Source organism: Physeter macrocephalus, chromosome 20 (genome assembly GCF_002837175.3).
Source record: "Physeter macrocephalus isolate SW-GA chromosome 20, ASM283717v5, whole genome shotgun sequence".
Taxonomy (NCBI): domain Eukaryota; kingdom Metazoa; phylum Chordata; class Mammalia; order Artiodactyla; family Physeteridae; genus Physeter; species Physeter macrocephalus.
This window is the reverse complement of record NC_041233.1, coordinates 20,764,543-20,787,730: the sequence shown is the minus strand read 5'-3', so window position 1 is coordinate 20,787,730 and position 23,188 is coordinate 20,764,543. Positions and strand designations below refer to the sequence as shown.

The following is a 23,188-nucleotide window of genomic DNA, read 5'->3' as shown; positions in this document are numbered from 1 at the left end:
TTAAGAATTCGCCTTCCAATGCAGGGGATTTGGGTTCAATCCCTGGTCTGGGAACTAAGATCCCACATGCCTCAGGACAGCTAAGCCCAAGTGCTCTAGAGCCTAAGTGCCACAACTAGAGAGAAGCCCGCATGCCACAACTAAGACCTGATGTAGCCAAATAAATAAATAAATATTTAACAAAACCCAAAACAAAAACAAATCCCAGACTGTGGGTGCAACAAGGGAGGTGCTCCCTAGCACCTGTCTAGAGATCTGGTGATGAGAGATTTTTTTATTTTTATTCTTTTTGGCCTTGTTGCATGCATGCGGGATCTTAGTTCCCCGACCAGGGATCAAACCTGTGCCCCCTGCAGTGGAAGCACGAGTCTTAACCACTGGACTGCCAGGGAAGTCCTGAGAGATTATTTTAAAACTAATTTCTCTTTTTCTTTCTCTTTCATAGGGAGGAGAGTGGCAGCTGCATTGGGAACCTGATTAGAACAGAACATGTAAAGACAGTTTGTGATGGACAATATTTACATAATTTCCAAAATAAAAATGGTGCCATGCCTATCACAAATCTAATGGCAGGTGACAGAATTATTTTAAGTGGAGAAGAGAGAACATTGTTTGCTTTGTCTAGGGGGTACATGAAGGAGATTAACATGACAACTGTAACCTGTTTATTAGACAGGTAATGAAATATTCCCTTTTTGGGTGGGGGGTAAAGCTTTATTGACATGTAAACATATACCATATGGTTCATCCATTTGAAGTGTATAATTCAGTGATGTTTAGTATATTCACAGAGCTGTGCAGTCAGCACTAAAATCAATTTTAGAGCATATTCATCACCCCCAAAAGACTCCCTGTATCCTGTAGTCACTCCCCCTGCCCTAGGCAACCACCAATTCCCTTTCTATCTTTATAGATTTGCCTCTTCTGAACATTTCACATAAATGGGATCATACAATATGTGGTCTTCTGTGACTGGCTTTTTTCACTTAGCATACTGTTTTTGAGGTTCATCTTCATGTAGTGGCATGTACCAGTACTCCATGCCTTTTAAAAAAAATTTAGATAAAATTAACATAACATAAAACTAACCATTAACCATTTTAAATGTAGAGTTCAGTGGCATTTAGCAATTATCCAACTGCTAAACTTTTGTTTAGTGCATTACATTCCATAGTGCTAATGTGGACGTAATCTTATCAGATTCTCACAACCATGTGTACAGCAGGCAGGACAGACGCCCTGTGTTGGCTGTAAAGCTTATTTCTCCTTCTTAGCACTCTGGGCACTCACCGTTTCATTCTCTCCTTTTTAAAAAATATTTTATTTTTTATAATTTATTATTATTTTTTTTTTTTTTTTGCGGTACGCGGGCCTCTCACTGTTGTGGCCTCTCCCATTGCGGAGCACAGGCTTCGGACGCGCAGGCTCAGCGGCCATGGCTCACGGGCCCAGCCGCTCCGCGGCATGTGGGATCCTCCCAGACCGGGGCGTGAACCCGGTTCCCCTGCATCGGCAGGCGGACGCGCAACCACTGCGCCACCAGGGAAGCCCTATAATTTTATTATTATTGTTATTATTGTTACTATTTTTTGTCTGCGTTGGGTCTTTGTTGCTGCGTGTAGGCTTTCTCTAGTAGCGGCGAGCCGGGGACACTCTTCGTTGTGGTGTGCGGGCTTCTCATTGTGGTGGCTTCTCTTGTTGGGAAGCGCGGGCTTTAGGTGCGTGGGCTTCAGTAGTTGTGGCACGCGGGCTCTAGAGCGCAGGCTCAGTAATTGTGGCGCACAGGCTTAGTTGCTTCGTGGCATGGGGATCTTCCCAGATCAGGGATCAAACCCGTGTGCCCTGCGTTGGCAGGTGGATTCTTAACCACTGTGCCACCAGGGAAGCCCTTCTTTTTTTAAAGAAGATGCTTTTTTCCATTTATAGTTGTAAATACTTTATACTTATAAAGTATAAGTTAAAGTGAGTTAATTTAAAGAATAATATTAAGTAAATAGAAAAGTCGGTATGAAAATTTGTGGTAGAAACTAATATCCATGTTCGTTAATATCCATATTCCCTTCTTCCTGGACTCCCCAGCCTTTCTTGCATTTAAGTGCCGGCATGCGTCACATTTCTTAGTGGATGGAGATCAGTAATTGGGATGCAGTGGAAATGTCCAGGCTTGCTCTCTGCTAATCAGTAATCCTAGTTAAGCCATAACCAGTCCTAGCCTAGGTTTTATGATATTGGAGTATCAGCTGTGATATTTCTGTTGTTTCTTAGGAATCCCTGCAGTCAGTCCTTTGAGGTATTTATTTGGCAACTAACATGAATTAGGTGCTTTGTAAACCCTTGAGGAACTCATAGTCTTGTGGGTAGCAAATAAATAAATATGTTTTTGGTCTAATATGACAAGTGTTTGAATTGATGGGAACACAGAGGAGAGGCATTTAACCCAGTTTTAGGAGGCTCAGGGAAGGCTTTGTGAAAAAGGTCATTCCAGATCTTTACCCTGTGGGTGAATACGTTAGCCTGATGAAGCAGTGTGAGAGGAGTATATCAAACAGAGGGAACAGGGTGTGGAAAGACCTGATGGTGTGAAGTGGAGTGTTCAGGAAAGTACAGGTAATAATTAGTTTCTGGAATGTAAAAGATAAAGAAGGGAATGATTGGAGATGTCAGATCATAGAAGGTCTTATATACCATATTAAGAAGTTTTGACTTTACTTTTTCAGATGTACTGAAGAGTTTTAAACAGAAGAATGGGGCTTCCCTGGTGGCGCAGTGGTTGCGCGTCCGCCTGCCGATGCAGGGGAGCCGGGTTCGCGCCCCGGTCTGGGAGGATCCCGCGTGCCGCAGAGCGGCTGGGCCCGCGAGCCATGGCCGCTGGGCCTGGGCGTCCGGAGCCTGTGCTCCGCAACGGGAGAGACCGCAGCAGTGTGAGGCCCGCATACCACAAAAAATAAATAAATAAATAAATAAACAGAAGAATGATAATAATCAGATTTGCATTTTTCTGTGGATGCACTGTGGAGAATAGAGTTAATTAATGGAGGCAAAACTGAAAGCTGAGAAGTCAGGCACCTGTTGTAGTGGCCCAGCCTTGAGGTGATTGAGGGCAGAGTAGTTTTTTTTGTTTTTTTTTTTTTTTTTTTTTGGTATGCGGGCCTCTCACTGTTGTGGCCTCTCCCGTTGCGGAGCACAGGCTCCGGACGCGCAGGCTCATCGGCCATGGCTCACGGGCCCAGCCGCTCCGCAGCATGTGGGATCTTCCCGGACCTGGGCACGAACCCGTGTGCCCTGCATCGGCAGGCGGACTCTCAACCACTGCGCCACCAGGGAAGCCCGGCAGAGTAGTTTTGACAGAGAAGGTGGAATGACTTTGAGAAGTATTTAGAAAGTAAAACTGTCTGACATGGGATCCTGATCGAGTGTGCAGGGTTGGAAGGGAGTGAGGCTCGAGAGAGGGAAGGATCAAGACAGCTGTGTGGATGCAAGAGCCGTTAATTGAGGTCAGGACCACAGAAGAAGGATCGGGTTCAGCAGGAATAAAGAGTTGTTCCCTTTTGAAAATCTGAACTTTCATAGCCTGGGTTTTAACTAAGTGGAAATAAATATCTTGCTGCTTGCTGGATATCCAAACCTGAAGCTTGGGTGAGAAATAGGGTGGGAGAGGAATGTGAGGTCAGGCCAGAAGATGTAGAGTTGGGATTTAGACCCACGTTGGGGCATGGGACCAGAGGGAAAATGACAAGAAAGAAGAGTACACAGGATCAGGGAGGGGACCTAGAGAACATCATGGTGTAGGGGCTGATAGAGGAGTGGGAGAAGCTGTCGGGAAAGAGACCTGTACTCCAGGCTGGAGGAGGGAGGAGCCGTATGCTCAGGATCCTTCTGGGGTGGTGAGCCCAGGCTGAATTGCCCAGGTCGAACTTGCCCAGGTCCAAGTGAGTTGTTAGCAAATGTTGTAGGTTCCCGATTATTAACTGCTTCGACTTTGGTGCCTTGTGCCTTCCCCTTCTCCCTTTTCCCACCAATCCAGGGCCTCAGCCTGTCTTTGGTTAGCAAGTATGTATTAGGGGCTGGTAGCCATTTTAATAGCAATTCTGGCTCATTTACTCTTTTAGCAGACAGCAGCATATTTCTTATACAGACCCACTGACTATGTTAAATGAAAAACATTCATGTACATCTGTTTGCTGTTTTAGGAACTTGTCAGGACTCCCAGAATCAACTTTGTTCAGATTGGACCAGGAAGAAAAACATTGTGATATAGATACCCCATTAGGAAATCTTTCTAAACTGATGGAAAATACTTATGCCAGGTTTGTAACAATAAATGAATCTGAATTTTGCTCCACTTTCCTAAGGAACGTGTAGTAAATAAAAAAGCTTTTTTTTTCTTTTCAGCCAAAAACTTCGAGATTTAATCATTGACTTTCGCGAACCACAGTTTATATCCTACCTCAGTTCTGTTCTTCCACATGATGCAAAGGACACAGTTGCCTGCATTCTAAAAGGTATGTTAAAATCAGCGTGTCTGCATCCATTAATTTTTCTTGGTTCTATTTATAATTTAATCTATATTATAGTCTAGTATTTTAATAATTTTTTTAAAAAAATAAATTTATTTATTTATTTTTGGCTGAATTGGGTCTATTGTTGCTGCGCACAGGCTTTCTCTAGCTGCGTCTAGCTGGGGGCTACTCTTTGTTGCGGTGCATGGGCTTCTCATTGCTGTGGCTTCTCTTGTTGCGGAGCATGGGCTCTAGGCGCCCAGGCTTCAGTAGTTGTGGCACACGGGCTCAGTAGTTTTGGCTCGTGGGCTCTAGAGCACAGGCTCAGTGGCTGTGGCGCATGGGCTTAGTTGCTCCGCGTCATGTGGGATCTTCCCGGACCAGGGCTTGAACCCCTGTCCCCTGCATTGGCAGGCGGATTCTTAACCACTGGGCCACCAGGGAAGTCCTTTAATAATTTATAAACTTGTAATTACAGCTTTTAGACCAGCATCTCTTTGGAATTAGTTTACCTGTGACCTTTACTGTCACCATGACATTTCCTTACTTTGAAAAGACGTATGAAGAACAGACTAGAATAGACTCAGCTTTTCTTGTAAAATAGTTAAGGTGCTCAGTGAAATTCAATACTCTTTTTCCTGTTATTTTTAAATTTAAATGTAGGTTTGAATAAGCCTCAAAGGCAAGCCATGAAAAAGGTACTTCTTTCAAAAGACTACACCCTCATCGTGGGTATGCCTGGAACAGGAAAAACAACTACCATATGTACTCTTGTAAGGTTATTATTCTTTTGCTTAGAAACTGAATATTTAAATCAGCTTCTCCTTGGTTCAGAGAATGTGATATTGGATATCAAAAGGGCTGAATTTTAAGTCAAAATGCCTTTATTTCAAACTAAAAGTGACATGAGAAATAGAAAACCTAAATTACCAATAGTTGTAATCACCTTGTAGATATCTTGCATGTAAGATTGTCTAAAATCTCTTTCTGTTGTTGTTATATGTATATTTTCCTTCCCTTTAAAAAATGATAAGTTGTACAGAGGTGGTTGCAATAGAGTTTTCTTGAATTTTTTTTCATGTCAGTAAATTACTGAGCAGTCTTAGGATAATCATAATGATAGCAGCAAATATTTATTGACTGATACTGTGTGCCAGGCACTAGTCAAAGTGTATTTGTATTCCATTTTATTATGACATAATATATTATTAACATATCATTAATAACATGACAATAATGCCATGTTATTTTCATAAAACATTTTGGCTATATAGTTTTTTTAAAAGTTACTTGGCTCAGCTCTTAGATATGCTTCCTATTAAGTTTTCTAATTCTATTCAAAAAATATAAATGTTAAAAATTATCGGGAGTTAAAAGTAATGCTGTTTTCCTTTCTTTTATTCATTATTAGGTAAGAATTCTCTATGCCTGTGGTTTTAGTGTTTTATTGACCAGCTATACACACTCGGCTGTTGACAATATTCTTTTGAAGTTAGCAAAGTTTAAAATTGGATTTTTGCGCTTGGGTCAGACTCAGAAGGTACATCCAGATATCCAGAAGTTTACAGAGGAGGATATTTGCAGATCAAAATCCATTAGATCCTTAGCTCTTCTAGAAGAACTCTACAATAGTCAAGTAAGTACAATTATTGTATAATAAAACTGACAGTAATTTTTGTAGCCAGAATGAGGGGAGAAATGGTACTTTGGGAAATTTAATTGCATTGACCAAATTTGCACGTGATTAATTTATATAAACTACAGGACCAGTTTATAGTTTGTTCTTTGCTTCTGAACTGAAATAAGGTTTCTGGTTTATTATTCAGGGCTCCCATCTTCTAGTTTAAAATATCCTAGTAAAGGAAAACTCTGCTTCTGTCTACTCACACTTCTGACACTGACTATGTGCAGTTAGTGCAGACTCCACAGGTTAAGGACTCAGTCCCACAAGACTGCCCCCTACTTCAGTTCTCAATTGCGAGTTCAAGCCTCTTGTGCCCAGCTTGGGGGCTCCTGTGTCCTCCTCCTTGGATTCTATAATTTGCTAGAATGGCTCACAGAACTCAAGAAAGTCAGCTCATTAGCATAAACTCAGGTATGATTAAAAGTGACTTATGAATAACGAAAGATGTTCCTCTCACCCCATCAATCAGGAAATTCCAAGGGTTTTAGGAGCTCTGGGTCAAGAACCAGAAGGAAGACCAAATGTGTATTTCTTATTATATTACAGTGTCACACCTAGAAAACTAATAATCAGGATTTTTTAGTGAGTTTGAATTAGAAATAATGGTATATGAATAGTCTTGTGATAGGTATTTTTAGGCTTTGATATAGAACCTAATTTTTATTTAATGTCTGTATATATTTTTACTGGGAAGTCTTAACTGATATTTTTGTCTTAAAAATTATCTAAAATAGATTTTAATAGACTATTCTTACAACTCTTTTGTCTAATATCTATCCCAATTATTGAAAAATTTTGAAGTGGCTAAGATGTATGTCTGATTTACTTTTTTAAATTAAAGTTTTTATTTTGAGATAATTATAGATTCACATGCAGTAGTCAGAAATAATACAGGGAGATCATGTATACCCTTTGCCCAGTAGTAACATTTTGCAAAACTAAAGTAAAATATCACAACAAGGATATTGACAGTGATACGGTCTACATACAGAATAGTTCCATTACCACAAGGATCACTCTTGTTGTACTTTTATAACTATGCCCACTTCTTTCCTGCCTACTCATTCCTTGACCCCTGATAACCACTTTTCTGTTTTCCATTTCTACAGTTTTGTCATTTCAAGAATATTATATAAGTGGAAATATATGTTATCAAACAAAAGTTTGTATGCCGGACACACAGTGAGGCCAAACAAACTGAAACGTCAGAGTTTGGAGCAGAGAAATGTTTATTGCAGGGCCAAGCAAGGAGACCAGGCAGCTCGTGCTCAAAAACCTCAAACTCTTTTCAGGGAGAAGTTTTTATAGGCAAAATTTGGGGTGAGGGCTGCAGGGTGTGTATCTTTCTTCTGGTTGGTTGGTGGTGAGGTAAGAGGGTGGTGCTCCAGGAATCTTGGCCTCAGCCTGCAGTTACTATCCTCTACCTGGGTGCCGGTCTTATTTCCTGCAGAAGACCTCAAGGGAGCAGGGGAGGGATAAATTGGGAGATGGGATTGACATATACACACTACTATATACAAAATAGGTAACTAATAAGGACCTACTGTATAGCACAGGGAACCCAATACTCTGTAATGACCTATATGGGAAAAGAATCTAAAAAACAGTGGATATATGTATAACTGATTCACTTTGCTGTACAGCAGAAACTAACACAACATTGTAAATCAACTATACTCCACTAAAAATTAAAAAAAAAAGAAGAAGAACTCAAAGATATTTGTAACATATATTCCTTGAGGAAGAACCAGGATCCTTCTTTAATCCCTGCACTATAGTTTCTTGATTGTTCCTCCTTTGTTTCTGCATCCCCTATTTCCCTGATTAGTAGCTGTTTGAATATGCCCTTTGGAACTCTGGGAAGATCGAGAAGGCTGAAGCCTTTATCCTACAAATAAGAAATGGGGGACCCGGAAAGGCTTTTGTTCCTAGGAGGGCCCCACAAGGTCCTGCTTGGTTTCACATACAGTATGTAATCTTTTGGGATTGGTGTTTTTCACTTAGCCTAATGCTCTGTAGATTCAGATTGTTAAATGTGTCAATCAGTAGTTTGCTCCTTTTTATTGGTGAGTATTGTTCCATAGTATGGAGGCACCACAATTTGTTTAACCATTCACCCATTGGAAAACATCTGGGTTGTTTGCGGTTTTTGGCTATTACGAATAAAGCTGCTGTAGACATTCATGTATAGGGTTTGTGTGAACGTAAGTCTTCATATCTCTGGGATAACTGCTCAGGGGTGCAGTGTCTGAGTCATTTGGTAGTTGCATGTTTAGTTTTTAAAAAATTTACCAAACTGCTTTCCAAAGAAGCTATAACATTTTACATTCCCACCAGCAAAGTGTGAGTGATCCTTGTCAGCATTTGGTGGTGTTAACTATTTTTCATCTTGGCCATTCTGATAGGTGTATAGTGATATACAATGTGAGAATGTCTCAACTTCCCCTTCATTCCTGAAGGTTAGTTTTGCTAGTTATAGGATTCTGGGTAAATGTGTAATTCTTTTCTTTTATACTGGGAAAATATGCTGCCACTTTCTTCTGGCTTCCATGGTTTCTGATGAGAAATATGCTGACCTTTGAATTGGAATGTTTTTCCTTATAGCAAGGTGGTGTTTACCTGGGCTGCTTTTCAGAATTTTTTCTTTTCTTTAGTTTTTAGAATTTTAATTATGATATGTCTTGTAGTGGATTTTTTTCTATCATGTTTGGAGTTTTCCCGGCTTATTGAATCTATAGATTTAATGACTCTTGCCAAACTTGGGACATTTTTAGCCACAATTTCTTCTAGTGCTTTTTCAGCCCCTCCTTCTTTCTTTTCTGCTAGGACTGTGAAGACACGAATGGTGGATCCTTTATGTCCCGTAGGTCCATGAGGCTCTGTTTAGTTTTTGTTTTTTCAGTCTACTTTCTGTCTGTTATTCAGATTGTATAATTTCTATTTTTCTATGTCTTTGTTCACTGATTCTTTTCTCTGTCCCTTGCTATTGAGCCTATTCCATGATTTTAAAATTCTAGTTACTCTTCCATTTGGTTGGACCTTCTATTTCTTTGCCAAGACTTTTATTGTTTTGAGATTTTATATCTTTTTCTTTTCATTCAAGTGTATTCATAATTGTTCATTGAAACATTTTTATCATGGCTGGTTTAAAATCTTTGTCATATAATTCTAACATCACTGTCATCTATTGATTGTCATCTATATTCATTCAGTTTGAGATATTTCTGGTTCTGTATATAACAAGTGATTTTTGATGAAATCTGAACATTTTTGTATTGTGTTATTTAAAACTTCTGTTTTAGCTCGCTTCTCTAACACTACCCTGGTAGGGCAAGAGGGTATGCCGCCTCATTACTGCCAGCTGGGAGCTGAAGTCCAGGATCCCTACTTGGCCTCTTTTAATGCAGAAGGTGATGGGCTTCTCATTACTGTTGGATAGGGGTGAAAGGAAGTCTAGGCTCCCCACGCAGTCTCCACTGCATTGCCGGGTGAGGGTTACTACCAGCCAAGAGGGATGCAAATCCTGGCTTGACCTTCTCTGACATCACTCCAGCAAGGTATTGGGGTGCCTTATTCCAGCCTCAGGCAGGTGGAAGTCTAGGATCCCCCCTTGACCTTTGCTGGCATTGGTAGGGGGGCGAGGCCATAATTTTTTGTTTTTGGTTTTTTAGATTTTCTAATATCTTTATTAGATTGAACATGTGTTTTTTTTAAATTTTTATTATTTTTTTCTTTTCCTTTATGGTTTATTACAGGATGTTGTATATAGTTCCCTGTGCATACAGTAGGACCTTGTTATTTCTCTGTTTTATATATAGTAGTGCGTATCTGTTAATCCTACGCTCCTAATTTATCCCTCCAGCCACCCTTTCCCCTTTGGGAACCGTAAGTTTGTTTTCTATGTCTGTGAGTCTGTTTCTGTTTTGTAAATAATTTCATTTGTATCATTTTTTTAGATTCCACATGTAAATGATATCATATGATATTTGTCTTTCTCTCTTTCTGGCTTACTTAGTATGAAATCTAGATCCATCCATGTTGCTGCAAATGGCATTATTTCATTTTTTTATGGCTGAGTAATATTCCATTGTATACATATACCACATCTTTATCCATTCATCTGTCGATGGATATTTAGGTTGTTTCCATGTCTTGGTTATTGTAAATAGTGCTGCGATGAACATAGGGGTACATGTATGTTTTCAAATTAGAGTTTTCTCCAGATATATGCCCAGGAGCGGGATTGCTGGATCATGTGGTGACTCTATTTTTAGTTTTTAAAGGAACCTCCATACTGTTCTCCACAGTGGCTGCACCAATTTACATTCCTACCAACGGTGTAGGGGGGTTTCCTTTTCTCCACACCCTCACTAGCATTTATTGTTTGTTATTTGTAGACTTTTTAATGATGTCTATTCTGATCTGTGTGAGGTGGTACCTCGTGGTAGTTTTGATTTGTGTTTCTCTAATAATTAGCGATGTTGAACATCTTTTCATGTGCTTGTTGGCCACCTGTATGTCTTCTTTAGAGAAATGTCTATTTAGGTCTTCTGCGCACTTTTTTTTTTTTTTAATAAAGGAGATGTAGTTCTTTTTTAAAAATTAAATTTATTTATTTATTTATTTTTGGCTGTGTCCGGTCTTATTTGTGACATGCAGGATCTTCGTTGCAGCGTGCGGGATCTTTTGTTGTGGTGCACAGGCTCTTCGTTGTGGTGTGCGGGCTTCTCTCTAGTTGCCGCGCTCGGTCTTCTTTCTAGTTGTGGCATGCAGGCTCTCCAGTTGAGGCACGTGGGCTCAGTAGTTGTAGCATGCGGGCTTAGTTGCCCCTCGGCATGTGGGATCTTAGTTTCCTGACCTGGGATCAGTGCAGTGTCCCCTACATTGTAAGGCGGATTCTTTACCACTGGACCACCAGGGAAGTCCCTTCTGCCCATTTTTTGATTGGGTTGTTTGTTTTTTTGTTATTGAGTTGTATAAACTGTTTGTATATTTTGGAAATTAAGGCTTTGTTGTTCGCATCATTTGCAGATATTTTCTCCCTGTCTGTAGGTTGTCTTTTCGTTTTATTTATGGTTTTCTGTGCTGTGAAAAAGCTTATAAGTTTGATTAGGTCCCGTTTATTTTTGTTTTTTTTATTTCTATTGAGGCCATAGTTTTTTATGTGGTGTTTGGCTAGAGTTGAGTGATTATTGTATAAGTTTTCTGTCTGCTAGGCTATCCTTTTCCTGTTCCTTTGGCTTTTGTTGGAGCTTCTTTTGGTCTGCATACATTGGCATTCCTGTGTTCCTAGTCTTATCAGCTCCAAATCTGGGATATTTGAGGCAAAAGGAAAACCCAGGGAACTGTGGTGTTCCTCGTGTCCCAAGGTTCCTAGCTGGTCTACCTTTCCTCCACCTTTCAGTCTTTATGTTTATAGTTTTATATTTATATAATGTCCAGGGTTTTTCATTGTACTTTGTGGGAGGAGTAGGGAAAAGTACTCCATCTTTCCAGAAGTAAAGTCCTGGTTGACGTTAAAAAAATAAATTCATTAACTTACTGCCTCTTGAATGTTTCAGATTTCCATTTTGAAATACCAAAATTTGAGCATTGTTATAGTGTCTGGAAAATTGATTTAAAAATATAGTAAAAAATTAAAATTTTTTGCATGCTGTGTTTCTGCAATCATATTGGGGGATTCCTGTTTTGGGGGACAAAGAGTTCTTTTTTGATCTTTTAATTTCAAAAATGGGAAAAACAAGGTATATTTCTTGGACATATGAAATAACTGATCTATTTTCCCTATTTGTTTTTAGCTTATAGTTGCAACAACATGTATGGGAGTAAACCATCCCATATTTTCTCGTAAAACTTTTGATTTTTGTATAGTGGATGAAGCCTCTCAAATTAGCCAACCAATTTGCCTAGGGCCACTTTTTTTTTCGCGGAGATTTGTGTTGGTGGGGGATCATCAGCAGCTTCCTCCCCTGGTACTAAACTGCGAAGCAAGGTAAGCAGACGTTGAGGTTTCAATTTTAAACTAGATTCTTTTTAAGGGACAGTTTCAGTACACTGATAAGCCTGAACTGGATTTGTTGACAGAGCTCTTGGCATGAGTGAAAGCTTATTCAAGAGGCTGGAACAGAATAAGAATGCTGTCGTACAGTTAACCGTGCAGTACAGAATGAACAGGTATTTGTAACAGTGTCAGCTACGAGTGATTTTTGTATTTGTGTTCATCACTAAAACTAAAATTATTTTGTAATTCCCTTAGTAAAATTATGTCCTTAAGTAATAAACTGACATACGAAGGAAAGCTGGAGTGTGGATCAGACAAAGTGGCCAATGCAGTGATAAACCTACCTAACTTTAAAGATGTAAAGCTGGAACTGGAGTTTTATGCTGATTATTCTGAAAATCCTTGGCTGGTTGAAGTTTTCGAGCCAAAAAATCCTGTTTGTTTTCTTAACACAGACAAGGTAAAAAACAAACATTTTCTTTAGTTTTTCTCCTTTTGCTCTGTTATTTGTATTCCTCAGTTTTCAGTAGCGATTGCTTCCTTAGAGCGTATCAGTTAAAACTAGTGTACTTCTTGTACTTTAACACAAAAGAATCTTTTCTTTCTATAGATTCACTGTCTTTGGGAGGAGGTTTGTTCTGGTGATTGATAGATGTCAAAACTGACTTTTAAAAATAAATTTATTTATTTATTTTTGACTGTGTTGGGTCTTCGTTGCTGCGTGTGGGCTTTCTCTAGTTGCAGTGAGCAGGGGCCACTCTTCATTGCGGTTCGCGGGCCTCTCACTGTCGCGGCCTCCCTTGTTGTGGAGCACAGGCTCCAGACGCGCAGGCTCAGTAGCTGTGGCGCACGGGCTTAGTTGCTCCGCGGCACGTGGGATCTTCCCAGACCAGGGCTTGAACCCGTGTCCCCTGCATTGGCAGGCAGATTCTCAACCACTGTGCCACCAGGGAAGCCCCAAAACTGACTTATGAAGTCAGAAAGCTAGAAAGGAACTCAACTGTATAATTACATTTCCTCAAAAAGAAATTGGCATTGATATTGTCAAAGGTCTGGGTTTACAAATGGACAGCAGATACAATAAATTGATGTCCTTTTGAAGACCTTTTTTAAAAAAATAGACTTTATTTTCTAGAGCAGTTTTAGCTCCACAGCAAAACTGAGCTAAAAGTACAGAGATTTCCCATATATCTCCTCCCCCCACCGTATGCACCTAAAGATCTCTTTGCAAATCTGTCATTAAACAAAAAATCTGCACAAGGACTTTAAATGACTTGAGTCTTATTTCTAAGAACTAAGAACAACGTTTTGACCCTATGTTCCTACAGTTTGTTTTATATGGTGCTTCTCATTATTGATTTGGAAGTCTATGTAAGTTCAAATAAAAATATAATGATCAATTATATGTATGCATGTTATTCTAAAATAGTTATATCTCTTGTTATTAAGATGGGTGGAGCCAGCTGGTTGTTAAAACTAGGGCCTTACCATGTGTGTACCATGGTGGAATTTTCATCCTCTTGGACATTGCCTTAGTGTTTCAGGATGAAGAATTAACACCTAGGGGCAGGCAGGCTCTGGGATATTTAATCACATAAACTTATCTCACAAATGACTGCTTTTATAAACCACAACTCTAATTTATTAGTTATAATTTACCATTTTTTAACCTCACCAGTGATTGTTCAGATTCTTTTTTGCTACTCACATTTCCTCTTTCTTGGCATCAGCATTCCAAATAAGTTGTATTAAAATTAATCAAGGTTATTACTTAGGAATGATATAGGAGCAAGACAATCCTTTGAAAGTTCTACTAAGTATGGTAGATACTGGGGAACCTTATCGCTCCATTATTTGTATAAAAATCAACAAGAAAATGGAAAGGGCACAGATAGTAGAGCCAGATCTAAGTTTGAATCCTAGTGCCATGATTTATTGTGAGGCTTGGGCAGGCTACTTATCTCTTCTGACCTTTGATTCCTATAAAATGGGGGATAACACAGTAAAGTTTGTGAAGCCCAGTGTATGGTCGGCTTTCATAGAGATTTTAGTCTGAACTCTATGTAGCATGTTTAAGATGGGTTGCCTCTGGGTGGCTTTCTGAAAGTGACTAATATCATTCATTTGTGTTAATTCTTTTACCTTCAACTTTAAGATGAAGATATTTTTCATCTGTTTCCACATGTGGTAATACCGTCTCTATGGCCGCCTGTGTACTGACAGTACTCTTAACTTCAGAGATTGTTTTGCAAGCAGGATGCATATTTTTTCTATTTAGGTTCCAGCACCAGAACAAGTTGAAAAGGGAGGTGTCAGTAATATAACAGAAGCCAAACTCGTTGTTTTCCTGACCTCAATATTTATTAAGGTAACATAGAATTTAATTTTGAGAGCTAATTAATATTAAGGTGCAGAGTAATAGAATATTAGAATGCAAGGAACTTTAGATCTAAAGTTAACTTTTGTTTATTAAGATAAAGAGGAATGAAGCCTGATTGTTTTTATTTTGAGAACATTTATCTAAGACCTGTAATTTTTTATACAGTAATGGCATTTTGAGTTTCCATTTAGGATAACTTTTTGTAACATCACATAATTCTGATTGTTTCAATTTAGTGCTGAAGTCAGTATGATTGGCAATTGGAAACATCTGGTGTAAAGGATCGCAGAAAGTAAAATGTATTTCTTTGTACTTTTTTTGGTATGGCAACACTGTTTTGGTGGCATACAAACCATTATACTGCCATGAACTTCTAAATATCAAGGGAACAATGTTTGAGGAAATTATTTCATTTCAGGAAATGTGGATGTAGCCTTAGAGTGAATTCAATAATTGTATTTACTCCTTGTGATAGGAACATGTATTATAAACATCAATTGGGCACATTATGTAAACATTTAATAAATTTAGTAAAGCTTAAATAACAAAAGTCAGGATTTTTTCACTTTAAATTGTGTTCTTTTCTGTTTAGGCTGGTTGTAATCCCTCTGATATTGGTATCATTGCACCATACCGGCAACAGTTAAAAGTCATCAATGATTTATTGGCACATTCTTTTCTTGGGATGGTCGAAGTTAATACAGTAGACAAATACCAAGGAAGAGACAAAAGTATCATTCTAGTATCTTTTGTTAGAAGTAATAAAGATGGAACTGTGAGTTAATTGTATTTTCTGCTTTGTTGTCTGATTTGTATTTTATATGTTTGGGACATTATTTACTTCTCTTTTTTTTTTTTCCTCTCTCTTTTAATTGTGGTAAAAAACACATAACATAAATTCACCTTCTTAACTATCTTTTAGTGTACAATTCACAAGTATTAAGTATATTTACAGTGTGTGCAACACATCTCCAGAACGTTTTCATTTTGCAAAACAAATTCTATACCCATGAACAATTCCCTAATTCCCACTCTCTCCTTTCCCTGGCAATCACTTTCTGTCTCTGCGAATTTGACAGAATTTTATGAATTCTGTGAATTTTCCATATAAGTGGAATCATACGGTATTTGTCCTTTTGTAAGTGGCTTATTTCACTTATCATAATGTCCTCAGGGTTCATCCATGTTGTAGCATGTGTCAGAATTTCCTTCCTTTTAAAGGCTGAATATTATTCCACTGCATGTATATACCACATTTTGTTTATCCATTTATCCATCAGTGGACATTTGGGTTGCTTCTACCTCTTGGTTATTGTGTTTGGAGCATTTTAAACATATAGGCTTCCCTAGATATACTTTCAAATTTATAGATAATTCCAGGCTTTGTTTTTTTTTTTTGCATTTTTATCTCTCCTTGACTCATTTTTCTTGACTATGAGATACCTTCATATGGTTTTTAAGATACACGTAGTAGAGGGGCTTCCCTCGTCATCCAGTGGTTAAGACTGCACACTTCCAATGCAAGGGCTGCGGGTGTGATCCCTGGTCAGTGAACTAAGATCCCACATGCCACGCTGCGCAGCCAAAAATAAATAAATAAAATAAAATACACATAGTAGAAAGTCTCCCTTCTTCCCTGTTCCTCTACTAAGTTCTTACCCTCACAGATAATCACATGTTTTGTTTTTTTGTTTTGTTTTGTTTTTGTTTTTTTGGTTAACTTCTAGGTTTCTTTAAGTATATGCAAGCAGATAGGAATCAGTATTCATATTTCCCTCCTTTTTTGCACAAAAGGTAATATATACACTATTCTGGATTTGCTTTTTCCACTTAACAGCTTGGAGATCTTTCCATGTCATTACACAGAGATTTCATTCTGTTCTTACAGATGCATAGTTTTCCACTGTATATATGGGTCATGGTATATTTAACCACTCCTCTGAGTCTTCTACTATGACGAGTTTCTATTACTGTTAAAAACAATGCTACACTGGGGCTTCCCTGGTGGCGTGGTGGTTAAGAATCCGCCTGCCAATGCAGGGGACCACGGGTTCGAGCCCTGGTCTGGGAAGATCCCACATGCTGCGGAGCAACTAAGCCCGTGTGCCACAACTACTGAGCCTGCGCTCTAGAGCCCGCAAGCCACAACTACTGAAGCCCATGTGCCACAACTACTGAAGCCTGCGTGCCTAGAGCCTGTGCTCTGCAACAAGAGAAGCCCTCACACCGCAACAAAGAGTAGCCCCCGCTCGCTGCAACTAGAGAAAGCTTGAGCACAGCAATGGAAGACTCAATGCAGCCAATAAATAAATAAATACATAAGATCTATTTTTAAAAAAAGAAATGGAGAGCTTGTTTCATAGATATTTTTTTTTAAATGCTACACTGATTGGAGATAACTTCAATTCTTTTTTTTTTTTTAATATTTATTTATTTGGCGGTGCTGGGTCTTAGTTGTGGCACTTGGGATCTTCGTTGCTGCGTGCGAGATCTTTAGTTGCGGCATGTGGGCTCCTAGTTGTGGTATGCGGGCTCTAGTTCCCCGACCAGGGATCGAACCTGGGCCCCCTGCATTGGGAGCATGGGGTCTTAACCACTGGTCCACCAGGGAAGTCCTGACTTCAATTCTGTATTATATATATTTAATATTTTAAATTTTTAATGTATTTTTATTATATGTATTTAATAATTAAAAATTATGGCTAGGATATCATACCCACGATAAAATACTTGAAGCTGGCACTGTGGGCAAGTTTTTCCAACTGTCTGGATTTTAAATGTGTTGATGAATCTTTTTTGCAGTATATGTTTTTGAAAACTGCTCAAAAAACTCAAATAAATAAGAAAACTCAAAATGAAAATTACAATTTCTTTCAGCTTGGTGAACTATTGAAAGATTGGCGACGTCTTAATGTTGCTATAACCAGAGCCAAACATAAGCTGATTCTCCTGGGATGTGTGCCCTCACTAAACCGCTATCCTCCTTTGGGGAAGCTACTTTATCATCTAAACTCAGAAAAATTAATATCCTTTTTGTTTTATATATGGTCACATTTGATTGTTCTATTGTGAGTACTTCGTTTATGTATTTGTATAAACTAAAACTCAGTGTCTCGTGTTTTCCATGGGCATATTTCAAAAGATCTGATTCTGCAAAGGAAAGAGAGAAAACAATTCACAGGAAGTGATTTTAAGCAAAAAGTAAAATAATGAAGGTTGTGGAGAAGGATAGTTTGTGAAATGAGAAAGGGGAAAAAAAGGGACTTGATTTTTGCCCTAGGAACAGGGTGCATGTTTCCTAGAATACATCTAGGAAAACTGGTTATCCCTTCTGGTTCCTCTCCCCTCAGTTTATAACCTTTTAAAAAAATATCTAGGACAAAGTATTATATTTAAAAATGGAGGGCTTCCCTGCTGGCGCAGTGGTTGCGCGTCCGCCTGCCGATGCAGGGGAACCGGGTTCGCGCCCCGGTCTGGGAGGATCCCGCATGCCGCGGAGCGGCTGGGCCCGTGGGCCATGGCCGCTGAGCCTGCGCGTCCGGAGCCTGTGCTCCGCAACGGGAGAGGCCGCAGCAGAGGGAGGCCCGCATACCACAAAAAAAAAAAAAAAAAAAAATGGAGATTATTACTTGTCATATTGTATTAATAGATTATTTTAAAAATAGATCTCTTTAAAAAATTATATGTAGGTCTCAGGCTAAGATATGTAAACCATATTGCTTAAGTATATTATTATCCATAGAATGCCATAAAAATCTTTACAATTTTTTTAGCAGCCCTGTAAACCAAATTACAGAATGTTAGATAATAATGTCATATATGTTTTTATGTAATTCCACATTGTGTTATATATATCTTCCTTAATTTATTTTACATCATTGATCTTCCATCAGGAGAACATGAAAGTCTTTGTCATATATTGGGTGATTTTCAAAGAAGATAAAGCACTGTTTTCCTTGCTTTTTCCAAACCATCATGATCTTCTCTGTTGCCTATTTATAATCCGGATATGCTGTAAAATCAGTGCCTGGTTACAATGTGAAGATAACTTTTATCCCAAGGGTAAGAAATGATGTAAATATACTCTTTCAGAGTTCCAGTTTTTTTGTTTTATTTATTTTTTGGTATAACCTTGTTAAACATAAGTTCTATTACCATACAAAATTTAACATAGTATTTTTTTAGTACAGGTGAACCAAAACTGAAAAGTCTAAATTTATAGGTATTATAAACGTGTTTTTGTATGATCTAGAGTTTGATAAATTTCTACCACCTTTTAAAAATGGGATGCATTTTTCAATCTGAGGTTTAAACCTTTAAGTCTAAATTTTGAAGATTAATTTGATCTTTTAGATTTTTTATCATATTTTGTTTATTTGAAAGATTAGGTAAGAAAACTGATTTGCTTTTGTCATTTAAGGACAATCTTGTGATGATGAGAACATAAGACGTTTTTCTGTATTTTGAGGTCCCTGATTCAAAGGCCATTCTGCTGGTTTTTTTCCTGACTTTTGCTTTCTCATATCAGAGATGTTTTCACTTTAAACCTAGTCTTTTAAATTATCACTGATAAATGTATTATTTCCAGTTAATTTCTGATTCTCCTTACTCTCCCACTTGTTATTTTCACTTTTCAGTATTCTAGTAAAAGAAAATAATGCCTACTGTTCTTTTGAGAAGAAATTTTGTTTGCTGAATTGATGACAAATTAAAAAGGTATATTCCTATTTTCACTTATTCATGTTCATATGCCCCTTTGTTTTAGGGCATTTCTCAATTTTCTCTTCCGGTATAAAAATGTTTTGTAAAACAGTTACCTCAAAGTGCTTGATTACTTATATTGTGACCAATTTTAACCTTAGTGTATTCATCTTTGGCAGGGAAATCTCTCATTTCTCTCAAATTTTTTTTTAATGAATGTTAAATATGTTAAGAATTGCTGCCTCTACCTCACATGTTTTTAAAAAATTATTACTTGAAGATTTTATTAAATAAATTGTTCTCTTACTGTTAGATCTTACTGTGTCAATTATTAATACTAAATAATAATTAAGCTCAGGGTTGTCCACCATTTTTTCCAGTATTGAGAACTGAAATACTGATAATACTCTAAAGCTGAAACCAAGGAATGTTGACATTATAAAGAGATTTATGAAGGACACACAGGATGGAGTTGATCATGGAGATACTATGGATTAGACAGGAAAAACTAGGAAGTTTACAGAGATAAGGCTTAAATATTGGTCAGATATCATGAAGTTATATAACAGGAAGGAACTGAAGATAATTTCAGTTCCTGGGAGTGAGATGAATAATGTAAATTCTTTTGGTTCAATCAGTGGTTGCTTTACAGATTTGTATGGCCTGCAAAGCCCTGTGGAAGAAGAGCCCTGGGAGGGGTTCCGTGTTTCTTGTCATTTGGGACTCTGTCTTGATTACAAGAGTCTAGCCACTTAGTTGAAAGAGTTAGGATTCGTCTTTTATAAATAAGATGCTGTGAGTTGGAGGCTTGGGGTGAGCTGTAAGTCAAACCCAGACTGGGCCATCAAATTGCTAATAGTGCAGTTTAAGCATGACATCCATGCCAAGGACTAAGACAGCAGTGGCTACCAGTCTCTAATGTTATTGGGCAGTCACTTTGTGCAGGTCCAGATCAAAAGCACCATTATCCTAGACAAGGTCTTCCTTATAGTGTAAAGCCAGGATGTGATGACAGTGTAGCCATTCCAGTGGCCCCATTCCTGAAAATCAATTCAGAGTTCCTGCCTCCTTACCTCTCTTGCTGCCTCCTCTGATTCCTTTCTTTTCTTCCTCGTCTCTCACTCTCTAGAGTCGGGTCTTTCCCAGAGCTCTATGTTTGGTCTGGTCCTCCTTGGACAGTCACTGGCTCCAACCATCACCTATGTAGCTGTTTACCAAATGTGTATACCCCACCATGTCTTCTGAATTCTAGTTATATCTGTGTTCCAGCTCCTGCCTTCAGAGTCTTCTGTGAGCACTTCCGAGTCAGCACATACAAAATGTAAATTTCCATCTTCATCTAATGCCTTCCTCTGTAATCTCTATTTCTGTCAAGGACACCATCTACCTCACATTTTCTGAGTTTAAGAGTCTTGGCATAATTTTCTTTCTTTAAATTTTTTTTTCTGTCTAATTATAGAGTAGTAACATGATTTTAGTGAGAATTTCAAACGCTACAAATTTTAGAAAATTAAATTTCTTTGTAATCTTATCATTTAGTTATAACTACTGGTAGTTTGGGGTATGATACTCTGAACTGGTGCTTAAGAATAAAAATTGCCACAACCCACAACAAGAAACACATTTTGCATCATGACTCAGCATGAACATATGTATGTGCGTGCACCTTAAACAGTACTTTAACAAAATATTTACCCTTTTTATATGTTATATACCCTAATATTTACCACTATTCTATTAAAAACAAAGCTGGTTGCGGGGCTTCCCTGGTGACGCAGTGGTTAAGAACCTGCTTGCCAGTGCAGGGGACATGGGTTTGAGCCCTGGCCGGGAAGATCCCACATGCCACGGAGCAACTAAGCCCGTGCACCACAACTACTGAGCCTGCGCTCTAGAGCCCGCAAGCCACAACTGCTGAGCCCGTGCGCCACAACTACTGAGTCTGTGCTCTATAGAGCCCGCGTGCCACAACTACTGAATCCCACGCACCTAGAGCCCGTGCTCCGTAGCAAGAGAAGCCACCGCAATGGAGAAGCCCGCGCGCCACAACAAAGAGTAGCCACCGCTTGCCACAACTAGAGAAAGCCAGCTCACAGCAACGAAGATCCAACACAGCCAAAAATTATCAATTAATTAATTTAAAAAAAGAAAGCTGGTTGCAACCTACTAACATTCTTTCATATCCCACTAATATGTTGGAACGTGTGGTTTGTAATGGAGGTCATTCTCCAATATTTCTTTGCATATTTGTTCTAATGTACTTTTTTTTTTCTGGCCACACTGCACAGCTTGTGGGATCCTAATTCCCTGACCAGGGATCCAGCCTGGGCCCATGGCAGTGAAAGTGCAGAGTCCTAACCACTGGACTGCCAGGGAATTCCCTAATTACTATTTTTGCTCTTCCCTATACATGTCTTTTTTCTTGTTTGTTGTATCCTCTATCTATATTTGTCTATTTCTCCAATACAATTTATGCAACTTCACCCAGACTGAAAGACTAGTATGCTACCTTCTCCAAAAAGCCTTTTCTGATTTTTTTTCCTTCCAAAAAGAACTATTTCCGTCTTTATATGTAGCTTTATACCACTTACTGTTTTAGCAGCGGTAATAATACATAGTATGCTTTATAATTTTCATAGATATTCTCTCAATTGAATTAAACCCTGCAGAGTACCTAGCATAGATATTTCACGTTAGCATATGGCTCTGGGCAAGTCATTGCTAGAACCCAGATGTTCTGATTAGTAATTCAGCAATTTTCCCAGGTACTATGTGTTTCCCATTCAGTGTTGTGTACATTTTCCAGGTGCTATACAAATGTTTAGAAGCATTACAATTGTTGGGAATTCCCTGGCAGTCCAGTGGTTAGGACTCCACGCTTTCACTGCCAAGGGCTGGGGTTCAATCCCTGGTCAGGGAACAAAGATCCCACAAGCCACACAGTGCAGCCAAAAAGGAAAAAAAGCATTACAATTGTTACTGTAAGCAAATCACATCTCAGGCCAGCTGGAAACCTTGTGGCATGATATGACCAGCTGGTCTATGGAGATTCAGTGGACAGCTTTGCTCATTAAAAAGACTGCTTATAGCTAAGAGGATAGGCCCATCCAACTTCACTCAAGTCACCACTGACCCTTGGATGATTGGAACTCATGATCCTGGAAAGTATGAACCAAGATGGACCCAGGGGGTGAAGTCTGCCTTTCCTGACTCTTGGCTCTTATATAGATACTGCTTTGGATTATTATGAAAGATTTTTACATAAAAATTATTTTTAAGGCTTTAACTAGCTTTCTTTTTATGAGGAGCTTTAAAACATTATTACAAAACTTTTTAAAACACAAAAGTAGTATAATGAACTCCTATATACCCATCACCCATATTCAACAGTTAGATTTTGCAGCAATTGTTTTCAACCTTCTTTTCTTTGCTGACATGTTTTAAAGCAAATTTTAGACATCATTCAATTTCATCCTTATATTTCAGTATGTGATGAGTTTTTAAAAAACAGTATTTTGTTACATGATTATATCTGTACATTTAAAAACCTAGATTCTTAGTTTTAGTACATTAAGAGCTTAGAACAGATTAATATTCTAGTTTAAACCTATTAAGTGTAATAGGTTTTAAACATACACCCTAATTCCAATTCTGTTCAATACAAGGTGGCTAGAGTATCCAGCAAATATGTATTTTGGAGTTTAAGAACATCTTCCTCAAAGGAAGAAATATTTTTTGCTTTAAAGAAAGCTGGTCTGTTACTGAACTAAATTTCTTTCCTACATGTTACCTATAAAGTCACTGGAGAGAAAGCAATCCAGAAAATAAAGCTCCTTTCCTTTTTTCTCATGGTTTTATAAAATAAATAAACATATACTTAACATTATTTGCTTTTCTAAATGCACTTGGAACACAATCCCTCC

The 23,188-nt window shown here is 38.4% G+C and overlaps 1 protein-coding gene across 1 annotated transcript in view; it reads left to right on the top strand.

Annotated features, from left to right (window-relative positions):
• The first annotated feature begins 447 nt into the window (after positions 1–447).
• Positions 448–23,188, top strand: part of RUFY2 (RUN and FYVE domain containing 2) — a 78,900-nt gene continuing 56,159 nt past the window's right edge. Inside the window, 10 exon segments of the mRNA XM_055080956.1 lie at positions 448–676; positions 4,191–4,307; positions 4,393–4,502; positions 5,163–5,277; positions 5,916–6,135; positions 8,589–8,642; positions 11,982–12,175; positions 12,268–12,357; positions 12,440–12,644; positions 18,458–18,626. Coding sequence (XP_054936931.1) covers positions 549–676; positions 4,191–4,307; positions 4,393–4,502; positions 5,163–5,277; positions 5,916–6,135; positions 8,589–8,642; positions 11,982–12,175; positions 12,268–12,357; positions 12,440–12,644; positions 18,458–18,626 — 1,402 coding nt within the window. The 5' untranslated portion in view covers positions 448–548.